The 12,459-nt window shown below is 45.8% G+C and overlaps 1 protein-coding gene across 1 annotated transcript in view; it reads left to right on the top strand.

Annotated features, from left to right (window-relative positions):
• Positions 1-12,459, top strand: part of PLPPR4 (phospholipid phosphatase related 4) — a 278,566-nt gene that overhangs the window by 193,214 nt on the left and 72,893 nt on the right. Inside the window, exon 3 of the mRNA XM_086954653.1 lies at positions 3,253-3,382. Within this exon, the coding sequence (XP_086810779.1) occupies positions 3,253-3,382 (130 nt within the window). The remainder of the gene's footprint in view (positions 1-3,252; positions 3,383-12,459) is intronic.

Here is a 12,459-nt window from a genome sequence, read left to right as displayed (position 1 = left end):
CAGACTACGTTTTTGTAAGTGAATATTTGGGGAGAGATGAATGTTAAACGTCAAAAGTTGAACTTTGGATTTGGGATAAATTAATGCTGGTCGTTTGTAAAGGTGATTCACTTCATTTTAGCTATAAAAGCCATTTGAATTAAGAAGACAATATAACTTAGCATACTTATTATGAAATAGATGATGTTTTACGGTCAAACTAATTGAGGTAATGGTGATCTGATTACACGTGTGATGATAAATAATATGGTTATAACACAAACTATTTGAACATGTTTGCTTTTTAGATGCCCCTAGGGAAGAGAATTCTCTCGAAATGCATTGGGCAATTTTAATAAAGAAGTGACATGAGGCAACCACTTTTCCTGTATTTTGTGAATACCTAAGAACAAGGAAAATGGTGAAAAGTAAATCCAGTTTAAAATGGATGAAATTATGCATAAGAGTATCAAGTATTTGATTGATGGGATTCATTCAGCCATGTAGCTGTGCAGCCTGTATGGGAATCAGCATATGGTTCCCTTTTGTTTGGCCATCCCTAACCAATGAGACACTTTATTGATAGGATTATCTGTGGCTTCCTCAGTACCCACTCCTAAACTATGAACCCCCACCAGAACTACAGTATAGGGGCAACATGCCGGGGGCAGATCAATTACTGGCAGACCTGGTTTGTAAATGTTCTTAGAACTTGCCCCCCCTTTCTCATGCAATAGGGAATGTCGGTCCCTTACGCCACGGCCTCCTCTCTCTATAACATGTGTTAAATAATTAAACCTATTGCCACTCTGCTTTCCATAGGCCCCCCATTCACTCAAGGGCCCATTTCCCAGTGATCTGTTAGAGTTTGGTGGTCGGTTTCCTGGCTCATTTTGTACTCGCGAACTGGAGCATGCTACCTGTGAATGGGCCCTACTCAGGGGCGAAACTTTACATATGGTATTCAACATATGCTCCACTTTCCCAAGTGTCTCTCTGGAATCTGATAACCCTTTGTCCAATTTGTCCCAGAGCATAGAGAACAGGTCGGTCATCAGATTCCTGATTAATTCCCTCAAAGTGTTCCAAAAATCCCCCATGTCTGTTGGGCTAAACTGAGGTTTTAGTGCCTCCACCCTCCATGTTGGCTTGTTTTTCTTCTTTGCTTTACGCAATCTCCTGGGTGCTGGTGACCCTTCTTCCTACGTGCCCTTATTGTTGATGACTGGGGGTACCCCTCAACCCTCCTCAAAAGTGCCTGGAGAATTGTTTCTACTGAGTCAGCCTGTGAGAGTTTAGGCACTAGAGAACTGGTAAAGCCCATAGATAATCTCCTCTCCACCTTATCAATCTCCTGGGTAATGGCCCCCACCGCCTTAGCAAAATAAGAGTGGATAGTAACCCTTTTACTATTAGACAAATGGTCAGAGTTAGTGGCTTTTCTCTTCCCCATGATAGATAAATGCTGCCCACCTCAGGTGCCTGTCAGAACCTGGTGCATCCATGCTTAAATCAGTTGTGCGATTGACAACTTCTCACCACACTGCACACCACACTACTGGGCTTATTCTTGCTTGAATCATGTGGGATCAGGCTCCAGTGTGGTAAAAACTGGTCTGATATGGCATCTCAACTGTCTCTGATACAAAAGTGACCAGCCAAGTGGGTAGGCCCAGCCCAGCCTCGTTTGGCTGCGGACAGGCGCAGACGGCCCAACCCTTGGCCCGAGCACAGCCCGTGCACGCCTGTGCACATCCTGCACTGTGGAAAGCTCCAGCGTCTTTCCTGCACCTCCTGGCACAGGATGCTAGGAGTGAAAGTCCATCCCCGCATTGACTAGCACATCAAAATAATGGGCTCCTGTGCTGCGGAAAGTCCCGGATCCTTTTCTGCTCCTCCGGGCACGGTCAAAACGTCACGCTTGTGGTGCTCGGCCGCAGGGATGCTGGGAGTGGAAGTCCTCCCCTGCAACGACCAGCATAGCAAAAAACTAGCTCTATTGTGACTCAATATTAGGAAGGGACGCCCCTTCCTAACAGCGAGAGTCGCAAATGCTAATTTACGAGCCACCAACTTGCAAAATCGTGCTTGTAAATGCCAGGACCCTTCTTTGCAGTCTCCAATTTCCCATCTGCTACAACAAAACACGGTCGTACATCCGGCTCCTTGTGTGCAAAGCATACACAGGTATACTCAAAGGGGGGTGTTCCCTAATTTGAATGACAGAACACCCTCGCCCTATTGCCCTTGCCATACAATTCCCATATAACTACCATCTGTACCATGGAAAAGAAACTACAGGAGGAGCTCTGACTGTGCACCATATAGGTGGCTGTGCACAGTCAGGGCATCTGCAAGAGTGTCCAATGGGTTGGCAGAGTGAGGTTCAAGGAGCACTCCAGGCATTTCCATGCAGTAGGTGCAGTTACACACTTCAACTGCCTGTTCTGTGATCGTTGCTCCTTCTTCAAAATAATGACAGGACTTTTTGTAGCAAAAGAGGGAGACACAATTTCATACCATGGCTTTGTATTTCACTGCTGAGCACTTCCCAGCACAGCTTGAGCCTGCTCTACGGCAGGGTAGTTTTTCTTGGAATCGAAATTCCTGGCCATTTCTGCAGGGCAATCCCAGCTAAGGCAGTTGTGCAACATCCACACATCCCCTACATCCCCTAAACAGCACAGTACACTGACTGGGACTGGGGGCCCTCTATATACTCTGCAGGGGGTCCTCAAGTTCTCATACGCTGAGCTAAGGGTGCAAATTGGAACAGAGTGCCCTATATTTATTTCAGCACTGGGTTTATGTCCTTCAGTCCATCTCCTTCCACAGAGTCAATTTAAAAGTTTTAAAAATCTTCCGCTATGGATTTCAGGAGTCATTAGGACCTTTGGTAGTACATACCTGCAACTCCTGTGCAAAGGATTTATTAAGGATTAGAGACGACCATAAATACATCAATTTAAAAGAAGACGAATCACTGAACACTCTGAAGGTGTAGGATATTTAGGACTTTTCCAAAACATTCAATTCAGTCAGTAATTTAGCCTCTAGATGGAAATGAAAGAGGTTCTTCAAAGCAATCTACAGAAGTTTCATAAGGACTTTGGTTATATGCACTGATTGAGAGCGTAAGAAACAGCAATATTGTGTTGTAGCAAAACATTACGTATTATTCGCTAATAAGAAAGTTGAAAAATACTGCACCTGGTGTTGTAATATGTATGCTGTCATTCCTTCACCCGATTTTCTTTTTTCTTGCCACAATAGATCATGGTCGGAGAAGGTGTCCTCTACTGCTGCCTTTCAAAAAGAAAACATGGGATAGGTGCAGAGGCCAACATTAACGCAGGAGGCTGTAACTTCAACTCTTTCCTCCGAAGAGCAGTTCGGTTTATTGGTGGGTTTTTTGAGCTGAGAAAAAAAAGCTATACAATCCAGTAAATATACCTGTTTGTGCTAGAAACACTCAAAACTAAACATATATACACCCACACGCACACACATTGTCTTGTGTCTACATCTATTTGATATGCAGGGGTATATAAGAAGTGTAAATTCTTTATTTGAATATTCTAAAGAATTGGATGAAATATATTCTTATCAAATGAATCAGATGATTTTAAATTAAAGAAAACATATATCACTGGCACCCCTGAGGCAAAGACCAAGCATATCGACAGCTCACCTGCAGTCTTTCTGTTTAAAGCAATAGAAGCTTCACATTTATTTGGACCTGATTAGCTAATAATTTTCCTTTATCTTGTAAGAAAGTTTTAACACTAGCTTATTAATTGAAAGAAAGTCTTGCCTTATCAATGTTCTGCCCTGGGTTATTATGTAAAGCTAAGGAATAGTTTTCAACACTTTTCTGACCCCGACAAACGAGATGAATATTTTGAAACAATGTTCTATTTGAATTCTTACGGAGGTAAGAATAACATTCTTCTCTATTTATGCTACATGCATATCGATTTCTATAAAGAACAAAGGGCAATATTAGATGGAGGATTTGTGAAAAAGGAAAACATAAAAAAAATCATGAAATATCCTTCCCCCAAACCTTTTGTCTGCACCACTCCTGTTTTCTGAATAGGTTTTCTTGGCATTAGGACTCTGTGCACTTTACCTCTGCTAACCAGTAGTAAAGTGCTTGTGCTCTCGCCCTAAAACATAGTAAAATTGAACTACAACTGATTGGCATTGTTTATTTACCTATACCTCCCTAGTATATGGTACTACATGTACTCTGGGCCTGTAAATTAAATGCTACTAGTGGGTCTTCCTAAAAGCTATTGGGGAAATCTGTGATCCTCGGAACCTGGATAAACAGTCAGTATAATCACAAGTGATTCTTTTGGAATTATTTCAAATATATATAAGGATTTGATTGGCAGAACTCTGCACATTTGTTTTCACTGCACAGGCGCTTTATTTTACACCATTACACTTGTACAATCTGTTTCAAAAGTTTCTTTATGTTCAAAAACTGTGTAACAATGGAAACATCAAGGATTGTTGAAATGTAAATACCAATACAAACATGAAATATTGTGCTTGATGGTCTGTAATTATTATTTTAAACACAACTTAACATTGAGAAAGAAATACAGCTCTCCTAATCAAATCCTTAAATATATTTAAAATAATTCCGACAGAACCACTTATGATAATACTGACCAGTAGGCCTTCATCACTCATTGTATCACCCCTAGAGTAGCACTTTAAAGCATACCTCAGGCCTGCTATTACAGCTTGTGGGGCAGTTTTAAACTGCAAATTTGACCTAGCAAAATAACCTAAACCTTATTTTTTAATAAATATGTCACACTAAGGGAGGCCCTAAAAAGCACACAGGGCAAGGTGAATTGTTTGTAATAAGTAGGACATGTGTTTTTTAAATTTTACATGTCCTATAGTGAAAAGCTCCTAAATTTCTTTTTCACTACAGAAGGGCCTATGATTCCCATATACATACATTGGGTTTCAAGATCTAACTTATTATTGGGAGCAGATAGGAATGTTATGTTTGGATTCAAATGAATATTGACTTGCAATTTAAAATCCTCTTTAATAGTAAAGTCAGATTTTAAGTCACAATTCAGAAAATGCCACTTTTAGAAAGGTGGCAAACACAAGGAGATGAAGGACGGAATGCAGTACCTTTTCAGGCACTCAGCCCCAGACACAGATCTGGGTTGAATCCATCTTCATTCCTTAGCTCACTTTGCCATCTCAGTTCACACCCAGCTACATGCAAATCAGTCTTGACCCTGTGCCTCATGGGAACAGTCCAGCCCAAACAGCCAAGCCAGGTCTTCCCGGAACTGGAAACAAGCATCCTGGGACCGGTTTCTGGGTAACACCCTTCATCAGCCAGGCTAGCTTGAATCCAGTGGCAAAGTGAGCAAGGGACCCACGTCTGGGCATACCCTGCCAACTTAGGACAAAGAAAGCAAACACAAGGAGATGATGGACCGCCGACCCTCGGTCTAAGTCCACTCTCTTCATGCACCTCTGCTGTGTCCCCCCTCACCTCCAGACCCGACCTCCTCCTTGGAAAGTTCGAGGCTGCTGCCCGTTCTGGAGCCTGCTGCCCACTCCAACTGGGAACAGACTGCTTGCAACCACCGTAACCTTTATCAGATATATTTTTTCTTAATTTTTCCCTGTTGTGCCACTGCTATTATGCCCATCTGTCTCTTGCTCTAATTCCACCACTGTTTTTATTTTCTCTTGCCTGCCTGTTCATTTCGCCATTCGTCGCTTCTGACACTGCGGTCCCTCCCCCCTGGAATTCGACTGGGAATTTCCCCCGGAATTCCTCACAGGAATTCAACCACTCCCACCTCCCAGCCTCTCCTCCCTCCCACCTCCTCTACTTAATGGCGGCCTCTGCGCAGTTGCGCAGCAGAAGTGCACAGCGGGCTCGCTTCCGGCGCGCCGAAGGCTCACCAAAGGCAATCCCGTCTGTGCCCGTCCGTGATCCGACTGCGGCCAGGAACCCTCGACCTCCTGCTACCCATCGCTACGACATCACCACCCTCCTTGCACTCAACCCTGGGAGACCTAGAGAATGCCAACAGGCCTCGCTGAACATGACCCACGGCCAGTTTTCCTGCCTCCACTGCCACCAGACACTCTCCGCCAACCCAGCCTCCAACCCTGCCCACACCAGCACCAGCGACACCCTAAAATGAAACCTCCTGAAAGTATGCTCCGTACACAAACACACCATGGAAATCTGGAACCTACTTGACTCTCTCTCGCCCGACATTGCCTTCTTCACAGAGACCTGGACCAATGCATCCTCTGCCCCCGACATCAGCATTCCATCCCAGATGGATACAAGATCCAGAGGAAAGACCACCGCAACCACCCAGGAGAGGGCCTCGCCATCGCCCACAAGAGCACCCTCTGCCTCACCACCTTCAGCGAAACCTTCCCCTCTGCCGAACTCCTGCACTTCCAGATCCAGACCGCCCCAAAGCCACACTCCGAGGAACCCCCGTCTACAGACCTCCCGGCCCCCGAACACCCTTCGCCACCACCATCACTGACTTCATCGCAACCCACGCCATCGCCTCAACAAACTACATACTCATTGGAGGCCTGAATTTTCACGTCGACAACCCCAGCGACCCCAACTACACTCATCTTCATGAGAACCTCACCAGCATCGGACTTAAACAACTCGTCAACACACTGACCCACAGAGCAGGATACACCCTCAACCCATCTTCGCTGCACTAAACAGCATCCAATTCAGCCACACAATGCAGCCGCCATGGACTGACCACCACTGCATACACTTCGCCATCAACAAAACAAGACACCCAAACCAGCCCCACGCCCCCCACGAAGGAACTGGAGCAAGGTTACCCATGAGCAACTTAACTCCACCCTCACCCGAGACAACCACACCTGGGCATAGGCCGCAAACGACGCAGCCAGAGAACTCCACACCTGGATCTCCAATAGAGCAGACGAGCTCGCACCGGTGCGCAACTCCGATAGAAAACGCCCCAGGAAAGCCGCCTGGATCACCATCGCTTTCCAAGAAGCCAGACGCACCAGCAGATGCCTGGAGAAGAACTGGAGAAACACCAAGACAACCGAAAACCCCACCTCCTACAAGGACGCCATGACGGACTACCACAACCAGATCAGAGTCACCAAGAGAAACTTCATCCACAACAAAATCCTAGCCACCTCCACCAACTCCCAGGAACTTTTTAGTGTAATTCAAGAATTCACCAACCCACGCAGTGAAGCCACAGACATCACCCCATCCCAATACCTCTGCAACAAGCTTGGAACCTATTTCCACCTCAAGATCAAAAACCTCTACGACAACTTAATTGACAATCCACCAGGCACCACAAATGGCCCCCGCCCCCCAGAAACACCAGCCAGCCCACCATCTCCAATTGGACACCGATCATGGCCAAAGACACCGCCTTGAACATGAAATCCCCAACCAACCCATGCCCCCTCACATCTACCACAGTGCTACAGCCACCATTGCACCCGAACTACAACGCACCATCAACACCACCCTCAAAACTGGCACCTTCCCAGATGACTAGAAGTGCACAGCAGTCAGACCTCTCCTCAAGAAGCCCACAGCTGACCCCACTGACCTCAAGAACTATCGGCCCATCTCACTCCTCCCCTTCGCAGCCAAAGTTGCAGAGAAAACAGGCAACAATAAACTGACATGATTCAGTTAAGAGAAAGCTGTCCTCAATCTGTCCCAATCCGGATTCCGAAGCAACCACAGCACAGACACCGCCCTACTCGCCACCACAGATGACATTGCAACCTCCGGGACCAAGGCCACTCTGCAGCCCTCATCCTACTTGACCTATCAGTGGCCTTTGACACCGTCTCCATCTGCACACTAGTCGCCAGACTACATGACGCAGGCATACAAGCAACAGCCCTGGACTGGATCCGATCATTCCTCACGAGAGAAGCCAAAGGATCAGAATCCCACACTTCGTCTCTGACCCCACGAAAATCACCTGCGGAGTCCCACAGGGTTCATCAGTGAGCCCCACCCTCTTCAACATCTACGTGGCTCCCCTCGTATCCATCGTCCGACAACATGGCCTCAACATCGTATCCTACGCTGACGACACCCAGCTCACCCTCATCCTCACCCTCACCAAAGACCACCCCACTGCCAAACTCAACTTCCAGAAAGGAATGCAAGACGTCACAGTCTGGATGACCAACAGCAGCCTGAAGCTCAATGCTAAGAAGACAGAAGTTCTCGTCCTCAATACCACCCCTTCTGCATGGGACAGAACCTGGTGGCCGACCGCCCTCAGAAGCCCACCTACCCGCTCAGACCACGCCAAGAACTTCGGCATTGTGCTCGACTTATCACTCACCAGGAACTGACAAGTCAATGCTGTCACCTCCAGCTGCTTCAACACCCTCCGAATCCTCCGCAAGACCTTCAAGTGGATTCCCCCTGAGTCAAGGAAGCCAGTCACCCACACACTCATCACCAGCAGACTGGACTATGGAAACACACTCTATGCCGGCATCAACAAACCCCTACTCCGCAAACTCGGGACAATACAGAACAACGCCGCCAGACTGTTCCTTGTCCTCCCCCGACACAAACACATCAGTCAACACATACAAAGTCTCCACTGGCTCGCTGTGGAGAAAAGAGTCACTTTCAAAATCCTCACTCACGCCTACAAATGCCTACACAACAAAGGACCCAAATATTTCAACGACAGAATCAACTTCCACATACCCAAAAGAAACCTCCGATCGGCCAACCTTGCACTAGCCGAAACCCGGCGCATCCACAGAGCCAGAGCAGGCGAAAGATCCTTCTCTTACATTGCAGCCAAGTCCTGGAATGAGCTACCGGCAGACATCAGATGTGGCCCCTCGCTGAACACCTTCAGGAAGACCCTCAAGGCCTGGCTCTTCAGCTAAACATATCTTGGGATCCTCCCCTCGCTCCGCCACCTCAGTTTAGGCCTCAATTCAGACCCAGTTATATGCAAATCAGTCTTGACCCTGTGCCTCATGGGAACAGTCCAGCTCAAACTGCCAATCCAGGTCTTCCCTGAACCGGAAACAAGCATCCTGGGACCAGTTTCTGGGTAACACCCTTCATCAGCCAGGCTAGCTTGAATCCAGTGGCAAAGTTAGCAAGGGACCACGGCTGGGCATACCCTGCCAACTTAGGGTGTAGAAAGCAAACACACGGCCTTGCAGTTCGGGCTGGACTGTTCCCATTGGGCCAGGGTCAAAACTGATTTGCATAAGGCTGGGTCCAAACTGGAGTGGCATGGTGAGGAAAAAAATGATGGATTTAGGCCCAGATCTCTGTACTGGGGTGAATGATGCATTCTGTGCATCAATTTTTGTTTTTTTTGCATTTGTCACCCGAGTGGGACAGGTATGCCCAGACGTAGGTCCCAGGCTCTCCATGCCACTGGAGTCAAGATATCCTAGTTGATGAGGGCTGCAAACCCGAAACCGGTCCTAGGATGATTGTTTCCAGTCCGGGGAGGACCTGGCCTGGCAGTTCAGGCTGGACTATTCCCATTGGGTGCAGGGTCAAGACTGATTTGCATATGGCTGGGTCCAAACTGGAATGGCATGGTGAGCAAAGAAACAATGGATTTAGGCCCAAATCTCTGTACAGGGGTGAATGTAAGACATTGTTCTGCATTCTGTCCATCAATTGTTCTTTTTACTTTTATGAATGTGGCATTTTCCTGCCCTAACCATGTTGCCTGCTGGCAGTGCTCTGTGACACATAACTGTGAATAGCTTAACTGTTGGGCTTTGTGTATTCGTCGCTGACAGTGAGTCAAAGGGGATCAGATGTTGGCAAAATTGGTCATCCTGCCTGGATGGTCAGTGGCGGAGCTGTTCCTTGCCTCGCTGACATTTCAAAGTGCTGCCTCCGGCAAACACACATATAAACCTGACGCTAGCCTTTTGTTACCCCAGACATCTTGGAGCCTTGGCAGGGGATGGGAAGAACCTTCCAGAGCCACATGTGAGGAACCCTAGAAAATATCCCACTTTGAAGGCTGGCACCAGGTTTAAAAACTGGACCTTCCGAACACCTCTTCAGTACACTCCTGGTCCTGTAGACAATTTCAGAAGGACTGCTTTTATCCACAGAGGACTGTCCTGTTGCTTGAGGCCTGTCTTGAACCCAGGACTATCAGAGTGAATCCAAGGGCTAGTTATCTGGCCTCCTGTTTTTGCTACAGGTACATAGCAAGTTCCAGAGACCTTAAACCCTGCAACCGGTATCTGGAAGTGGTATTAGAGGTGCTGTTCCTGCCTAAACCTAAAAGTTGGGACTTAGACAAAATGTTCATGAAAACTGACAGAAGACCAGGGCCTAACGGCAGCTCATCCACCCAAGATGCATTACCAGTTGTTCCAACTTTGCTCCCCATCCGTTCTTCTCCACAGCAGAAAATCCTGATCTCTGGGGTTTCTGATCGAGGATATCCAGCCCTGAGGAGCACTCTTTAGCTATGACTTGCTGTTTCTTCCCACTGGAGGTTTTAGACTTCCAAACAGATGTCTGAATTCAACGCTGAAAACAGGCTCCCCATCAATGATGGAAATACAGCTTCTCGCCCTCAGAGTTGTTTCCTGACTATATCAACGGCTTCACCAAGATTGTGTCCATCGCTTACTGGCGATGACGACTCCTCCTCGGACAACCGTTTGCCTTGCCCTGCTGATCTCTACCTTCTACTGGACATTTCTTCAAAATGTCTTCTACGTCCGATCGTAAGCTGAGAAAAGCTCCAATCCACCTTGTATATCAAACCCACGCTCCACTGTGGTTGGCCATAACCTTGATAATTTAGGCACTAGATTTCCCTATAAACGTTACAAATTCTTAACTCTGGCTCTACCGATTGGTTTTTATTTCATTTTGATGTCATTTAATTGTTAGATTGTGCTCTATTTTTCTAAATTGGTGTGGAATTTTTCTTTATTGTGTTTTCACTTTTTATGGGCTGCATAAATGCTTTATACATTGCCTCTAAGGTAAGCTTAACTGCTTTTGTGCCAAGTTGCCAGAGGGTTTTTTTAAAACATATTTTTTATTAAAGATAGTCATCAAACCATAGTACAAAAGATCATAGTCAGTACAGTCATATTATCACATCACATATTACGTAATAAGCAATATTATCAGTGTATTTGCAATTGGTATTTAAAGTTGTTAACCATACAATAGCCTGTTTATAACACATAATATTAATCACATCTTCTCTCTACTCTCTGAATGCTGTAAGGTAAGGTAAAATTGTATTTGCACAATTAATTAAAATCATTGCAATTGCACAGTCATGGTTAAAAGGTTTAGGGCCCGATGTAGGTAGCCAAATACCGGTCGGTAACGGCCGAAATTTCCGAATTTCGGCCATTAGCGATCGGTATTGGGCTTTCCAGAAGTAGGTGGCATTATTTAAAGATTCGGTATTTTACCGAATCGGTAATTTAAGGATTCGGTAAAATACTGAATTCTTAACATACCGATTCGGTAAAATACCGAATCCAGGATGTAGGAAGCACTCAAGTTAGTGCACTCCTCAGTAAAGGATTCGTTATTTACCACCAACTAGAAGTTAGTGGTAAATAATGTAAACCCTTGAAAAAGCATTTTTTTTGCTTTTCCAACAGTGCCATGTTGCAGACATTAGGGCATGTATGTCTGCAACATGTGCATCCATACACAATTGAGGGGTGCAACAGGGTGTCAAAGTGACACCCTGCCACCCTTCAATGTTTCCCCCAATTACCGAATCGGTATTTACCGATTCGGTAATTGACATTCATTCCTGAATTACCGAAACTTACCGATTCGGTAATTTTTTCGGTAAAATTACCTACATCCCATTTGCCTGTTCTTAAATACCGAATCGGTATGATTCGGTATTTAAGAATCTGTAATCTGGGATTACCTACATCGGGCCCTTAGTTAGATACACAAGTCAATTCTAATAAAAAACACTAGACACATAAGATAAAAGAGAAGAGATACATTTTCAGGGATTAGAGTTCATTCTTGATCATCTGGTGGTAGCAAAAGGTTGATTTCAGATATAAATTTTACAAAGCGAGTTGCCATCTGGGGTGAATCGCCCCTCATACATGCTTCCAATGCTTCTTGGCATGTCCTGATGTTGAGAAAAATCCAAATCGGGCGGAGACAGAAAGTTCTTTGGGCTAGTAAGCATCTGCAAATGCACAAAATGTGAATCAGGTTTTCCTCCTCCTGGTTACAAAAGCTGCATTTGGTGGAAGCGGCCTTCTTATATCGTTGGCCAAACTTGTATGCCATCAGTGGGATTAGGCCAAAACGTAGTCTCATTAATTGATGTTTTACATATGGTTTCATAGAAGATGAGAGATAAAGCACCAATATTTTTGGGGCGTAGAGTTTAGAGGCCCAACTGC

Source organism: Lissotriton vulgaris, chromosome 1_1 (genome assembly GCF_964263255.1).
Source record: "Lissotriton vulgaris chromosome 1_1, aLisVul1.2, whole genome shotgun sequence".
In the NCBI taxonomy this organism is placed as follows: domain Eukaryota; kingdom Metazoa; phylum Chordata; class Amphibia; order Caudata; family Salamandridae; genus Lissotriton; species Lissotriton vulgaris.
Note: the sequence above shows the minus strand (reverse complement) of the source record. Positions and strands in the feature narration are given on the sequence as shown.